This window comes from Salmo salar, chromosome 17, assembly GCF_965601325.2.
Source record: "Salmo salar chromosome 17, fSalSal1, whole genome shotgun sequence".
Lineage (NCBI taxonomy): Eukaryota > Metazoa > Chordata > Actinopteri > Salmoniformes > Salmonidae > Salmo > Salmo salar.
Genome location: NC_138307.1, coordinates 62,669,119 through 62,681,766, shown reverse-complemented (window position 1 = coordinate 62,681,766; position 12,648 = coordinate 62,669,119). Strand labels below are relative to the sequence as shown.

At 40.0% G+C, this 12,648-nt stretch overlaps 2 protein-coding genes across 4 annotated transcripts in view; one reads left to right on the top strand and one right to left on the bottom strand.

The window, feature by feature from the left end:
* Positions 1-9,057, top strand: part of ptn (pleiotrophin) — a 52,722-nt gene extending 43,665 nt beyond the window's left edge. For 2 of the 3 annotated variants that reach the window (XM_014153494.3, XM_014153495.3), the window contains exons 4-5: positions 1,114-1,275; positions 8,265-9,057. In XM_014153494.3, coding sequence (XP_014008969.1) covers positions 1,114-1,275; positions 8,265-8,320 — 218 coding nt within the window. In that variant the 3' untranslated portion in view covers positions 8,321-9,057. 3 annotated transcript variants of the gene reach the window in all.
* Positions 9,058-11,314: 2,257 nt separating this feature from the next.
* LOC106576423 (muscarinic acetylcholine receptor M2) overlaps positions 11,315-12,648 on the bottom strand; it is a 79,904-nt gene continuing 78,570 nt past the window's right edge. The window contains exon 3 of the mRNA XM_045699970.2: positions 11,315-12,648. This exon is cut by the window's right edge and continues 5,751 nt beyond it. The gene's annotated coding sequence lies outside the window, so the exon portion shown is untranslated.

Sequence of the window (12,648 nt, the reverse complement as noted above, 5' to 3'; positions counted from 1 at the left end):
ATGCTCCAGATAGTCAACTAGTCTAAAGAAGGCCAGTTTTATTACTTCTTTAATCAGCACAACAGTTTTCAGCTGTGCTAACATAATTGCAAAAGGGTTTTCTAATGATCAATTAGCCATTTAAAATGATAAACTCGGATTAGCTAACACAACGTGCCATTGGAACACAGGCGTGATGGTTGCTGATAATGGGCCTCTGTATGCCTATGTAGATATTCCATAAAAAAAATCTGCCATTTACAGCTACAATAGTCATTTAAAACATGAACAATGTCTACACTGTATTTCTGATCAAGGATTAGCCCCTTTTTTTCAATTTTCGCCTAAAAAGACATACCCAAAACTAGCTGCCTGTAGCTCAGGCCCTGAAGCAAGGATATGCATATTCTTGGTACCATTTGAAAGGAAAAACGTTGAAGTTTATGGAAATGTGAAAGGAATGTAGTAGAATATAACACAATAGATCTGGTAAAAGACAATACAAAGAAAAAACCAACCGTTCTTTTGTATTTTCTTTGTACCATCATCTTTGAAATGCAAGAGAAAGGCCATAATGTATTATTCCAGCCCAGGTGCAATTTAGATTTTGGCCACTAGATGGCATCAGTGTATGTGCAACGTTTTAGACCCTATTCCAATGAACCATTGCATTTCTGCTCAACATTTTGTATCAAGACTGCCCAAATGTGCCTAATTTGTTTATTATTAACTTTTCATGTTCAAAATTGTGCACTTTCCTCAAACAACAGCATGGCATTATTTCACTGTAATAGCTACTGTAAATTGGACAGTGCAGTTAGATTAACAAGAATTGTAGCTTTCTGCCAATATCAGATATGTCTATGTCCTGGGAAATGTTCTTGTTACTTACAACCTCATGCTAATCGCATTAGCCTACGTTAGCTCAACCGTCCCGTGGAAGGGACACCGATCCCAATTATTCATGCTATTTTAATGGACAAAAAATGTACTTTTCTTTAAAAAACAAGGCATTTCTAAGTGACCCCAAGCTTTTGAACGGTAGTGTATAAACATTAGGTATGTCTGTAACAATCCTGTAAAATGTGTGTTTTGTATTGTACATGTATGTCTGTTGTAACCATCTCTCTGCAGGTGAATGCAAGTATGACTTCCAGGCCTGGGGAGAGTGTGACATGGCGACGGGGAAAAAGAACCGGACAGGGGTGCTGAAACGCGCTCTCATGGATGCTACCTGTCCTAACACAGTGAGCGCCACCAAGCCCTGCGGCAAGATCCCCAAGACCAAGCTGCAAGGTAGAATGAGGGGGAGTGTGGGAGAGCATACCAGCAAAGCCATAGATTTACATATATAGTACATATATGTCTTTACCAGTAGTGTATATCCTGAGGGATTTGAATTGTAAGCTAAACCCCTGCAAAGGGAACACATGTTTAGTGAATGCTTAACTTACAATACCAGGAAATAGTGTAGGTACCAGTCAATATATCACTAGGCTAAAAATCTATATACAGTACCAGTCAAAAGTTTGGACACACCTACTCATTCAAGGGTTTTTCTTTATTTTGACTATTTTCTACATTGTACAATTATAGTGAAGACATCAACACTATGAAATAACACATGGAATCATGTAATAACCATAAAAAGTGTTAAACAAATCAAAATATTTGTTATATTTTAGATTCTTCAAAGTAGCCATGCTTTGCCTTGATGACAGCTTTGCACACACATTCTCTCAACCAGCTTCACTTGGAATGCTTTTCCAACAGTCTTGATGGAGTTCCCACATATATTGAGCACTTGTTGGCTGCTTTTCCTTCACTCTGCGGTCCAACTCATCCCAAACCATCTCAATTGGGTTGAGGTCGGGTGATTGTGGAGGCCAGGTCATCTGATGCAGCACTCCATCACACTCCTTCTTGGTCAAATAGCCCTTACACAGCCTGGAGGTGTGTTAGGTCATTGTCCTGTTGAAAACAAATGATAGTCCCACTAAGCACAAACCAGATGGGATGGCGTGTCGCTACAGAATGCATCAGACCAAAGGACAGATTTCCACCGTTCTAATGTCCATTGCTCGTGTTTCTTGGCCCAAGCAAGTCTCTTCTTATTATTGGTGTCCTTTAGTAATGGTATCTTTGCAGCAATTCAACCATGAAGGCCTGATTCTAGCTGTCTCCTGTGAACAGTTGGTGCTGAGATGTGTCTGTTACTTGAACTCAGTGAAGCATTTATTTGGGCTGCAATTTCTGAGGCTGGTAATTCTAATTAACTTATTTTTTTTATTTTTTTTATTTAACCTTTATTTAACTAGGCAGGTCAGTTAAAAAAAAATTCTTATTTTACAATGATGGCCTACCCTGGCCAAACCCTCCCTTAACCTGGATAATGCTGGGCGCCGCCCTATGGGACTTACGATCACGGCCGGTTTTATACAGCCCGGGATCAAACCAGGGTATGTAATGATGCCTCTAGCACTGAGATGCAGTGCCTTAGACTCTGTGCCACTCAGGAACCCTTATCCTCTGCAGCAGAGATAACTGGGTCTTCCTTTCCTGTGGCGGTCCTCATGAGAGCCAGTTTTATCATAGCACTTGATGGTTTTTGCGAATGTGCTTGATGAAACTTTCAAAGTTCATGAAATGTTCCGTATTGACTGACCTTGAAGTAATGATGGACTGTCGTTTCTCTTTGCTTATTTGTGCTGTTCTTGCCATAATATGGACTTGGTCTTTTACCAAATAGTGCTATCTTCTGTATACCACCCCTACCTTGTCACAACACAACAGATTGGCTCAAATGCATTAAGAAGGAAAGAAATTCAACAAATGTACTTTTAACAAGGCACACTTTGAAATGCATTCCAGGTGACTACCTTATGAAGCTGGTTGAGAGAATGCAAAGCTTTCATCAAGGCAAAGGGTGGCTACTTTAAAGGGTGGCTACTATAAAATATATTTGGATTTGTTTAACACTTTTTTTGGTTACTACATGATTCCATATGTGTTATTTCATAGTTTTAATGGCTTCACTATTATTCTACAATGTAGAAAATAGTCAAAATAAAGAAAAAGCCTTGAATGAGTAGGTGTGTCCAAACTTTTGACTGGTACTGTACATGGTTGGAGAGGACAAAACACAAAGTTAAAGGATCCATTTTAAACACAATAGTCAATACATTGGAGAGTGAATCTCCATAAATGTGCGGAAGCGTTGGAAGATGATATTACTTTCGGGTAATTAAACCGTCAGAAAAGGACCATTTTCACCTGCTCCCTTTATGCTTCATATTTAAAGCACGTCGCCACTTTCAGTCAACTTTTTTCTTCCTTTAACCTTGCTAACGTATATTTATTAGCATATTATTTGGCAGTACTTTCACAGCTCACGCCAATGACATCCTGCTGAAGACGCCACATCCTGCTGAATGATTCATTCTGCGATAGTGCTAGACTTGTCAGAGATTCATGTTTAATCCAGCTCCACGATGGTGGAATTAGCCCCTTCACTGAGCCTAAAATGTTCAGTGGGAGTGATTTCTATAACTCTTCAACTAGGGTGAACTAAGGTAAATACAAGTATTGAGCAGTCAAGTATGAAAATGTAATGCTGCATTCTCTCAGTAACTGCCAGTAGACATCTAGACTCACCCATTTAAAGAAGACAACAGGAGACGTCAAGAAACATTGATTTTTCTCTTTCAATTATGTAAAGCAGTGAGACTGAGATGGTCATGTGAGTTTGTCCAAACAGAACTACAGATCGCAGAACGTGACATGCAGGGATTGCAGATTGTGGTTTTAGTTGGCATTTCGCCCAACAGACATTATAGATTTCTAATGTATTTAGTCTTGGTTCATTTCACCTGTCTGATACAATGAACTAAATGAGTATCTTAATAGAATAATGATATTTTGATATCAATTAAATTGCATATTCAATATTTAGGTGAGTCACAGTTAGCCCTGTTTGTCTAACTACTTCATTCAATGCGCTGATGAACATTGCCATTCATCATTCGTCAAACCATGTTTAACATAAAACATTTTTTGCCATTCAGTTTGTTATAAGATCTCATGTCCAAACTTGACAAAATGTTCCAAAAGTAAATCAGATGAATACTTCAGTTCAGTGCTCCATCATTAATACAGTGACAGAATGTTACCAACATGTAGAAGACAACACAAAGATTTTCATCTATTTTCCCCACATAAACTGCCACTTGTCTGTTATTTAGCTGATGACTCCCACTGTTAAAACCAATCAAGTGAGAACAGAAGTTGTTTAAACATCGAATGAATGCTGCACGATGTTGCCAGTAAAGGACTCATGGGGCTAGTGTGTACATTGTGTCCAATCTGACTGCGTTTTGAGAAGTAGGCTACAGTGGTGATATGTTGAGAGTGTGAAACTGGAATCAGGGTAGATTTGGCAGCAGTAATCTGCTATATGAGAGGGTGTGCCAGAACAGAACAGACTCTCCAGGAGCGACTGGACCAGAGCCTCATTGTGTTTCAGGCAGGTTGCTTATAGTTAAGACAGTTTTCCTGCTCGAGGACAGAGAAAAACACTCACCCCTGTCAATCTGATTGTGATTTTGGGTTCAATTCAAGTTTCCCTCGCATCCTAATAACCTGGGAGTTAGGGAAATCAAAAGGGTAAAAAGCTGGTAAGACTGTAAGACTCACTGTGACAGAAAAAACATGTCAGATTGACAGTGGAGTGGAACCCCTGGCTTGGTTAATGGCTCTCGAAAAAAACTACAATATCTTTACACATAATCCGAGCAAAGCCTATTTAGGATGTCACATGTAAGGAATCTGATCCAAATTAAAAGCATATTTGTGATGGTGTATTTCTTCAGTGCACATGCATTTCAGTGACAGAAATAGCAAGGTGACACAGAAATAACATGATTTCTTCAGTGATTAACATTTAATCGTAATCTCTATTCTGTGTGTGTGTGTGTGTGTGTGTGTGTGTGTGTGTGTGTGTGTGTGTGTGTGTGTGTGGGTGTGTGTGTGTGTGTGTGTGTGTGTGTGTGTGTGTGTGTGTGTGGGTGTGTGTGTGTGTGTGTGTGTGTGTGTGTGTGTGTGTGTGTGTGTGTGTGTGTGTGTGTGTGTGTGTGGGTGTGTGTGTGTGTGTGTGTGTGTGTGTGTGTGTGTGTGTGTGTGTGTGTGTGTGTGTGCGCAAGCACATGAGCAGGATTGCATAGCACTGTACCTGTATGAATGATCATATACTCCCAAATGAATCCTGTGTGATGGAGGCCAGTCCTGTTTTAAGTCGGGCCTACTGCCCTGGGGAGGGTGAGAACCACAGTGTGAAAAGAGGGAGGGATGATGGTGGAGAAGAAGAATGGAGAGAGTTGAAAAGAAAGACCTGCTATCTGAGAGTATGATTTCCCATGTCTGCCATTTGACAGATAAGCCCTGGTAAGCTAAAGGGTTACTGGGAAACAGAGAGGCTGACAATGTTTGTGTGTGTGAGTGTGTGTGAGTGCGTGTGTGTGTGTGAGTGCGTGTGTGTGTGTGAGTGCGTGTGTGTGTGTGTGGTGTGTGTGTGTGTGTGTGTGTGTGTGTGTGTGTGTGTGCGCTTGCCTCTGTGTGTGTTTGTGTGTGTTGGAAGGGGATTCCAGGCCAGTCAGAGTCACAAAGGAGGGATCAGAGGACTTGTAATGAACCCCGGCTACAGAGCGAGGGACTATCTCACTTCCGGCTGGGGCCACCATATCCACCCAGTCATATTTACAATTCTAAACAGCCACCTTGTCTGCTGCTGCCAGGAGCAATGGAGAAAACATCTGTCAGGCCTATAGTCTTGAGGAGACAATGCAGCAAAGCAGCAAGGGAGCGATCTGAGATTCAGTGTCAGCTTCTCCCTTGTCTAACCTCAGGTAGAGACGGGCCCCACGGAATGAAACGGAAAGGCCGGAAAACAGAGAGCGACAGAAATGAAGCAGAAATGAAACATTATGAATACCTGTAGAATTCTCCTCGCTCCTTACTCAGAAGAATGAGCAGGGTAGCCACAGTGGGGAGCGGAGAATGTCAGAGATGATTTGGGGGGAAACAAAAGGCTTTATAGTGATGAAAACCCTGTGGCTGCCGTCAAGGAGTTGTTTTGGGGCCGGCGACGGTTTATCATTCCCCTGAGAAGGGCTGTGTTGTTGTGTCTCTGTGTACAAGAAAGCCCATTCAGACACAGAATTCAGTCTTATTGCACTCGGCCTGTTTCACGGTATCCCGGTTAAAAACACATTCTCTCCGAGCCGCTCTAATTATTATGAGTCTGTGTTAAAAGTGCGGTGGCAGAAATGAGAGCGGAGAGAGTACACAGTAATGTGCCTATGCAGCAGAAAGCACTCCGGCATGGTGAGAGCTCCAATCTCACAGACAGGGCTCGCAGAGGGAATGTGATTCTCTCTGTCTCCCTAGGGAGCCAAATGTGCTGACAAAGGCACAGGCAAAAACACAGTTAAACAAATTAAAACTGGCCAAACAAATGGAGCGAGGAGCAATTTTCAGTGGATTTGTATGAACACCCACGTCCCAATCTCCAAACTCACAGAACTCTCTCGGCTTGTCCGCAACCCGTATGCTTATGAGAAATGTATAGATTAGATAGCAGGTCCCTGGGACGTTGACGTTAGCATTATATTTGAGGAGGATTCGAGTGATTGCACACACATTATGCAAGTTAGTAGCACAGGCAACATCTGGTAGGCTATCATCAATCAGTTAGACACTTGTGAATCATGAGTCATCTCTAGGTCTGTGCATTGGCCTGATGCATATCGACCCTTACAACGGGTTCATTTATACCCACTTATTAGTGATTTGTAAATTCTATACACGTAAGTAATCATTACTTCTGTATTTACCGATGGATTGCATGTTCATTTATTAGGGATAAAACATTAGCATGGGGATGATTTACAATACATTATATGCTGCTTATCATCACATTCTTCACATGAATGCTCCACTGCTGATAGGATGTTTCACATAGATTACTAAAGGGCATGTGAAGGATAAGGAAATGATTCCTCAATGTTTACATGACTTTGTTCATGTTTAATGCTGATGGCTTATTGTACTGTATACGACTTGGCTTGGTACTGTACATTGGCTAATGCTGCATTGGTGGTGAGTAGATCGATTCATGTGCTGTAAATTTAAATCCAGTTTGAATCGTTCTAATATGTTGTAGTGGAGCGGCAACGTACAGTAGTATTGATGGAGTGTTTGTTTATGTTGAGGACGTTTTTCTCAGAATAGCTGGAGAGGGTGGCGAGGCTTTCATCAACAAATTGACGTGGGAGGATCTTAAATTAGTGGCAGGTGGGAACTTGCTTTAGATCAGGTACAAAACAAACAGGTGTTGATTAGCCAGTTGACATCCTCGTCTGTTACCGCCCACCAACAACATCCCACCCTGTAATCTACAATGATAGGAGCTCCTGGGGGAAACAGACTTTAGATGAGTCCTGCCTTTTCCTTGCTGTTTACTTTCCTCCTCACGCTCTTCTAAACACAGACAGACAGACAGACAGACAGACAGACAGACAGACAGACAGACAGACAGACAGACAGACAGACAGACAGACAGACAGACAGACAGACAGACAGACAGACAGACAGACAGACAGACAGACAGACAGACAGACAGACAGACAGACAGACAGACAGACAGACAGACAGACAGACAGACAGACAGACAGACAGACAGACAGACAGACAGACAGACAGACAGACAGACAGACAGACAGACAGACAGACAGACAGACAGACAGACAGACAGACAGACAGACAGACAGCAGAATATATGTATGGAGGGTGTGTGTGGGGGTTATGTTGCTCCTGTTCATCAGACCAGAGAAGGGGATATGGACTGTGGTTCCTGTCACAGCTGTCAGGTACTAAAGCCACTCTTGTGGGACGATGATAAAGCACTTTTCATGTTTGTCCACATGCACAGTAAACCTGCACTCCTCAGTCCAGTGGTAGGATTAGCAACACACCCAGGGAATGAGTGAGCGAGACAGGAGCTTGTAGTGGAGTGCCAGTTAAGGCCCAAATAAAAATAGCAAAAGATATTCCCTGTTTGATGACCAATGACATGTTCTACTAAAACCCAAATGGTTGATGATATCTGAAAAACTAGCAAATTCACTTTTCATGGAAGACTGAAAGGCAGGTTATAATCTTCTAAAACCTGACTGCAGGGTAAGTGACAGTAGGCATGTAGATTCTAACCTGATGCCCACCTGTTCTTGCAGATGCCAAGAAGCCGAAGCGGGAGGGGAAGAAGAGGGAACGCACCCTGATGGATTAGTGGTGCATCATGGGAAGCAGGAAGTGGAAGTTGATGCTTATACTGCCCTATCTCAACATGGTTCCTATTTGTTTGTCCTGTAGGTTTATATGTATTTCTTTCCTAATTTCTCATAGGAAAATCTTGTAGGGGATTTAATACTCTGTGTGAATAATACAAATTAAGCATTTCTTACTAAAATGCTTACCTTAACATTTTTCAGTGTCATTGTTGGAAAAACTAAATATATTGGATTTTTGTTCATATTACATAACATCCTTTTTGTTTGAGGTGACAAAATTATTCTCAAATAAAACATCCTTTCTTGCATGTCTTGATTTAAAGCAGCTTCAAGTTAAAACCTCATGTCTTTACTGGGGTTTTAAAGGTTATTTTGCTGGTTCCCTCAACAGAAAAATTGCTAACAACTTTTGTAACAATTTGAGGGAATACGTTAATAAGAAACATAAGTACTCATTGATGTAAAGGAAATTCCTTTTCTAATGTTATCTACAGTGAAAGATGTAAACTATTGTCAGATGACTGTATACATTAGCTACTGTACTGTACAGTTGTTAGTGTGTAAGAGGTTGTGTCCAGTATTAGTTCTGGTCCTCCTGCTATTATACCTCACTTTGTAGTTCCCCCGCTCTCCAGGTGAACTCTGAGTAAAACTGTTATTGTAGTTTACAACTGGAGTTGACCTGTCCTAATTATCGACTACATTTAAAAAAATAAAGTTTGAAATGATGTCCAAATATGTGTAATGTTTACTCATCCTGATTGAAGTAATTGCATGTTCATATGAAATTATGGAGGCTTAATATGAAAGCTAAATAAAAACCTAATGTGCGTAATTTCCAATTCCGACCAAACAAGTGATACATTTCTCCACACCACTATCATTTCAATAATCTGGACACAAAATGCCATGAAACATTTTTCATACATTTTATTTGAATTGATTTAAAAATTGAATATGACACCATAACTCCACTGAATATGGTTAATATTTTACAGCTTCATAAGTGAGTGGCCAGTGATATTAACACTCAACTTCACTGTCCAGAACTACTAAACAATCAACTAATGGCCCAAAGGAAATAACTAACATTATTACTGTACATTAGGGGTGAGGGAGTATCATATTAGGATAAGGGAGGGTGAGAAGGGAAGGGAACATTCAGATAGCTATTATTAAACATGTGTAGACCAATGTACATTTCAACTGTACCTCATCCAAATGACGTATAATGTATACTATAGAGATATATACAATTCAAATAATACGTTTTTAACAGACAATATATCGACCGTATTAGGAGCCGTGAGCCACAGTGGATGAGAGCACAATGATTCGATTTACATACTGACGCAACTGAAAAATGAACACCCTGTACACTCGTAAGAAAAAAAAGGAGCTATCTAGAACCTTAAAGGGTTCTTCGGCTGTCCCCATAGGAGAACCCTTTCAAATAACTATTTTTGGTTCCAGATAGAGCTCTTTTGGGTTTCATGTAGAACACTTTCCACACAGGGTTCTACGTGGAACCAAAAAGGGTTCTCCCTGGAACCAAAAATGGTTCTCCTATGGGGACAGCTGAAGAACCTTTTGGAAGATTGTACATTGCTGTATATACATTTTCCACAAAATAGGTTTTTATCATTTGTATTCTGTTTGTCCATTTGAAGAGATATTTCAGTGAAGTCACACCTACAATGGTTCAAAATGGTTCATTCCCTCGAGACAAGACTTAGAATATGTTTCAATAACAATTCCCCCAGATATCTGGAAGAAGTCCAGATGTTTCCAATACTACACTGCATGTTGTAGCAGCTGGTCTCACAGTTTCTCCCTACGGTCAGTCTGTGTCCCTTTTCACTCATCACTCATTTACAAGTTGAGACAAAATGGATGCCGAACACACATCAGCACTTCATTGTTTGTCAGTAATGGATTTTTTTCTCTACAGATTCAGCAGGTTACCACTTGATTCTCCTCTTCGGCTGATCGTCAGTCTCACAAAGCCCAAACATGCAACAGAGTAAAAAAAAAGTGGGACAGTTGAGTGTACTTTAGTTCAGTTTTAAATGTCACACGGCAGTGGTCCGTTCTCTAGAAATCATTCTCTCAGAATTGCATTTGTTTTCTCATTCACTAAACGATGATTCTTTCTTTCCCACCATAATATTGTCACTCCAATAAACACATGTTCCATCTGGATGTAGTACTCATCTAACACATACTGATACACTGTTCAATTCTAGATTTTGTACAACAATATAATAGATATAGCTTTATAAAACGTGATACAAAATGTACAGTATGATGACCATGTTGTGTTTACATGTGTTTAGGCAAAAATAAATGTTTGTCTTGTATCTTTGTCTTTCAGAGTGTGTCTTTGGAAGCCACTTGCTTTTGAGACACTTTTCAAACAGGGAATGTGAGGTGAGGACAGAAACAACATTGTTTGTTGAATCCTTTAGTGTTTCTTGCCCCCCTGAATGCAATGTGTGGCTTGTGTTTCTATGGGGTTGTCTTTATTCACAGATGCCACTTGGTGCTTTGACATGCTAAGGGTCTCTTATAGAGCAAAGCACACACACACACACACACACACACACACACACACACACACACACACACACACACACACACACACACACACACACACACACATTCTATTGTACACAGACAGACCACACAGAAACATCATGCCCACTGGGGCATGTGCCCCATCAGATTTGTCCTGTTTAATTAATATATATATATATATATATATATATATATATATATATATATATATATATATATATATATATATATATTAATTAAACAGGATAAATCTGATGGGGCACATGCAGTACTAGTAGTATCACAGAGAAAACAACGACAACAACACACACACACACACACACACACACACACACACACACACACACACACACACACACACATATATATATATATATATATATATATATATATATATATATATATATATATGTGTGTGTGTGTTGTTGTCGTTGTTTTCTCTGTGATACTACTAGCCACCTAGCAATTCTATAAAGTTGGTTTTAGCTAGCCCAGATAGGTTCCCAATCTCCCGACCTCATAAATAGCTACCATGAAGCCATTTCAGGCTATCAAGTTAGATTATCTAGCTTGTCTAACTATCTTAGCTGGCATGCCTGCTGGCAAGGTTAGTAGACTTTATAAAAGCAATCAATAACTAAATGTACTGAATAAGACACACATTCCTTTCAATCTTTTACCCAGATTTGAGCAGAGATGCAGAGAAGAATATTTAGTTTCTTTAAAAAAAGAACCCCCAGTCAGGAGGATACAGACAGCTCAAGAAGCATGTTTAGATATGCAGAAAAAAATACATATTTTGACATATAATTAAAGCATAATGATTATGGGTCTAGATTGCAGAAAAAAAACTGTTTCAGGTGATTGAAAAATGCCAAATTAGCCCCCCTCAGGACCACCCCCCAGCCATCTTCACATAGATTTTTGGGGTGCATAACACCCCTGCACACACACACACGCACACACACACACACACACACACACACACACACACACACACACACACACACACACACACACACACACACACACACACACACACACACACACACACACACACACACACACACGCACACACGTGTTAAAATACCATCCAAACCTCCAAGGATGAATTCGATTAAATTACATGTTTTCCCCCTTGTACTAAACCTATGCCTTCCACGACCACAAGGAGAAAATAAACATTTTAGGCTTCAGAAGATCTTGTGCTTTTCTACATCTATGACTGTCACCTTAAATTGCACCACCATCTAACAAAGATTTCATCACCTGAAAATATAAAACATCAATTTAAATATCAATGAGCAATTATAAGAATGGGTATTAAGTAATAAGGCACTTGAAATTGCTCAGTATACAATGTGGCGATATATTTGTCTGTTCAGATACACTTCACATTCCACATCGCCTTGGAAACATGGCTATAAGTGGCAGAAGCAGCCCAACTATCTCAACTGGAAACAGAGACTCAGGATGCTCCCATCTCAATGGGTACTAACCCTCTGCTCAAGAACAGACCAAACAACACAGTAACATTCTAAATAAATACTCTTTCACACATTTGTGAAGTACTCTATCAAAACATCACAATTCTAACTAACTAACTAACTAACTAACTAACTAACTAACTAACTAACTAACTAACTAACTAACTAACTAACTAACTACTAAACCAAAAAAACAAAAAAAATCTAATCAACCACAATCATACATTTAGGGAGAAATAAATCTCCCTAAAAAGGTTTAGCCC